Source organism: Sycon ciliatum, chromosome 4 (genome assembly GCF_964019385.1).
Source record: "Sycon ciliatum chromosome 4, ocSycCili1.1, whole genome shotgun sequence".
In the NCBI taxonomy this organism is placed as follows: Eukaryota; Metazoa; Porifera; class Calcarea; order Leucosolenida; family Sycettidae; genus Sycon; species Sycon ciliatum.
In genome coordinates, this window is record NC_088646.1 from 19,036,334 (window position 1) to 19,040,151 (window position 3,818).

Sequence of the window (3,818 nt, forward strand, 5' to 3'; positions counted from 1 at the left end):
TGAGTGACCCTACGTCATGTGCATGACTGTATAATTATTGCAATTATTTGGCACATACATTGTTTAGGCCATCATTTTTTATAGCTATGTTTCGCGTCGTCCGCACGCATACGTTTTGATTTTTTTCGGAAAAAAATAAAAAAATCGAACATGCACAGTGAGTGTACGATCGTGCGAGTCATCAGTGTGGACAGGTTGCATACGGCGAAGCTGGGATTCAGAAATGGCCTCTAGCCTAGGCCAGCGTTGGTAAATCGTTTGTTCGGCATCCGGGAGCAATATTCTATGAGCTTACACCAGACCGCATTGATCGCCTAAGCTGAGAGGATGCGTCGTTCCGGAGCTCTTTGCACCGCTGCTGAAGTCTGAGTACAATATTCCAGCGAAGCATAGGCACCATGACCAACGGTTGCCTCCTCTGCCCAAAGTGAATATTTACTCATGCTGATAACCCAGATGTTGTGCTTCGATGTACGATTTTTCTTTCGAATGTACACCATGCACGAGCTATTGTACTATGTACAGTGCATACACCTCTGATGAGCCTTTTTTATTATTTTGCAACTTTTTATTTTTTTCCACCTCTCGCATATGAATCTGGAAGTTGAACTGACGCGAAACATAGATATAACAAATGATGGCCTTACCTACAAGTGTAGGGAGTGAGGTATGTGTAGCTGAAGAGGAGTAAGAAGTACCCATGACTCCATGAGACGAAAACTGTGATCACTGTCCCGTGAGGTCTTGACTTCAACCGCAGTATGTTGGTTTACGGGTACTTTTTTTGAACAGTGAGAATGTTACAAATGGAGTTGCATACACAGGCAGTACAGGCAGTACAGGCAGTACGGGAGACGTGAAGAGTTGGTACTTAACTAGTAGTATTGTTATTATGCACAGGGATACATATTGAGCTTTATGCTATAGTATGATGAGGGGGCTAGGAGAAAAGGCCATACAGAGAAGGTGAGAGACAGACAGACAGAGGGAGGGAGAGAGAGAGAGAGAGAGAGAGAGAGAGAGAGAGATAGAGATAGAGAGAGAGAGAGAGAGAGAGAGAGAGAGAGAGAGAGAGAGAGAGAGAGAGAGAGAGAGAGAGAGAGAGAGAGAGAGAGAGAGGCGGAATATGGAAGTAACTAAGCATCACACCAGAGTTGTAGTAACTGTAACACTTGGTGTGAAGTATTGTGGAATGAAGTATTGTGGAATGAAGTATTGTGTGATGAAGTATTGTGGAATGAAGTATTGTGTGATGCAGGAAAATGCGCCAAATAAATGTAATGCTAGCTGGGCACAGAGCGAAAGTGTGTTTTTCCGATCAGGTGGCAACCTGCGTTTTGGTACTTGTACATCCAGTGGACAATATTCTACTCCATCTCCACACTCGTACTTGTAATGCACTGTATGCAGAGTGCTGATCCTAATCACTATGACATGTTCATACAATCATGCATATGCATCATTGTTGAACGTAGATATTTGTAGTAGCTATCTCATGCCCGTAACTGTTCTCAGCAACACACCGATACGTGTACTCATCATCTCCAGTCAACGTGCGGAAATGCAGAGAGCCACCAGGACCCGTGGCTACTCGGCTGCTGCTGTCTCGTCCTATGACACGATAGCCTCGTAACCAGGTGATACGTGGCGTCGGATGTCCTTTAGCCTTACAGTGGAGAGTCAAAGACTGCCCTGACCTCTCCAAGACGAATGGTGGTGGTCTAGTGTTGAACGTAGGTGACTGTGGTTCAGAGTCTGGATCACTCTCTGGTGCTACTGATGGTGAAGTTATTACCTGCTCTTGTCCAGTGTTGCATCCTACTCTTGGCTTCTGGGTAATACTATTAGCCATTAGGAACTCCATGACTGGGAGAGGAGGAGATTCTGACGTCACTGCACTGGCTACTGCATTCTTTGTAGCCAATTGCTGTGCATGAGGAGGTTCGTGTGTGTTCGTTGATGGCTGTACGACGTGGAAATAGGAAGGGGAACACAGGGACAGTTCAGAAGTCTCAGCACGAGTGAATGTTATCACACAGGCAAACAAACCAGCTTGCTCGGCAGCACATTCCATACAATCACCATCATAGCGACTTTTTCGGCACCCTGGTCCTGCAACATTGCTATCTGCATCTGCTCCATGATCCCTCAGCGCAGCAGTGTGCTGGTTGGAAACTGGCGTCCACGTCTTCTGAGGACTAGAGGAAGATGAAGTCGGTGTCCACCAAGAGATGTTTGGTACAAGAACATTGCTATCACTGGAAAGGTGTCCCGCTCCATTTCCAGCACACGACCAGCGCTCTCCCTTCTCCGAGGCCAGACGTTTTCGCAGTGCCGTACAGCAGCGCCTCACAGGACATCGGAGATGACGTGGAGCACCGTTCCGTCGTGCAGAGATCACTTTGATATCGTTCTCCTGCTGCGGGCGACTACTGGTATCCCACACTCGTCTTAGCTGTTCAGGTACTTGAATCAAATCATTGCTTGGTGTTCCGTGATCCGTAGCAGTAGCAGGACCAGCCATGGTAGGGTTATCTGCTACAAACACAGCAGCCATCACGGTGAACAGAAGAAAACAGAGACACGCCGTCACCGTGGCTGCCATGACAGTGGTAGGCAAAGAACTTTTCTTAATCCTGCTTCAAGCAGGTCTAGGGACAGAAATCGACCTTGATGTACCACACTGATGGCTTAGAATTAGTTTGCTCTGACTCTGGCAGCGGTTAACAGCCAACAGGAATCAGGTAGGCTGAATATTAGCAGTACACGAAGACCCACAAAACCTGTTTCTATCACCGACCAAAGAAAAGTCTGCTCTTCTCCACAATTTCACACCCACATGCATGAACATGTATATGTATGGTGTGAATCTAGCTGGTCTGCCCTCTTCAATCTACTCCCTCAATATCATTGCTACATGTATAGGAAACTTGAGCTTCAGTAGTTTGTCGAACTAATACGTGGACTGTCTGGTTTTATACCCAACACAGCTGCAATCCGCACCCAGTATTACGTATAACTGTATAAGAAGAACACATTCATCCTTGTGCGTCTCGGGCAGTATTCAGATTCTCTAGCAACACCTCTATCATCACAGCCAGCCAGTCCATTCCTGGTGCTCTTTTGCATCACGCAAGGTATGTACGTAATGGATTCCCAGCACAGGCAAACTGCCTCCTTGCTCTCGTGCACTGCAAACAGAAAACCAGTTTTCCCGTCCCACGTACATGTATCTCATCACTCAAGCGAAAACAGGAACCCCTCGATAGGCGAACAGCTTTTGGGGAATCCTTAAAGTAAATAAATACCATACAACAATGCATCACAACTTAACCGAAGATGGCTAACTCTCGCAAGGGGGGACATATGTACATGTATTTTGACTGCAATTTTGACCGAGAAAAAAGAATTACAGTTGAACCTGGTAGTGAAGTGGAGGTTTGCGTATTTCCTGTCCAACACTGGCAACACTAACAGTGTGCGATGTCTCTGAGAGAAGATGCCAATTTTGAAGTGGGACGGAGCTGTCGCACTATGTCTGAGACTAAAACATGGTCGCCCGTCTTTCAGTATCATGCAAGTCGATTTAGTCTTGAAAACGAGTGGACAACTACACGATCCTGTAGATGGTCGGATAAGTGGTGCTACTGGAGGCGTGCGTGGAGAAGTTTTCAAGAGGGTCCACGACAACATGTGGGTCCATTCCTCATGCGCACATGATGGCCACTGGCTACTCTCCAAGGACGGAAGGCAGGAGACAGGTGGCGCGGTAGTACGTACTACATGTACAATCATGTACATGTATATCTGCAGACAGT

The 3,818-nt window shown here is 46.6% G+C and overlaps 1 protein-coding gene across 1 annotated transcript; it reads right to left on the reverse strand.

Annotated features, from left to right (window-relative positions):
• Window positions 1-781: 781 nt before the first annotated feature.
• LOC135813650 (hemicentin-2-like) lies at window positions 782-2,695 on the reverse strand. Its single transcript, XM_065326706.1, has one exon. It carries the CDS (start codon window positions 2,603-2,605, stop codon window positions 1,460-1,462), a length of 1,146 nt encoding a protein of 381 aa, XP_065182778.1. The 5' UTR covers window positions 2,606-2,695; the 3' UTR covers window positions 782-1,459.
• Between the last annotated feature and the right edge of the window lie 1,123 nt (window positions 2,696-3,818).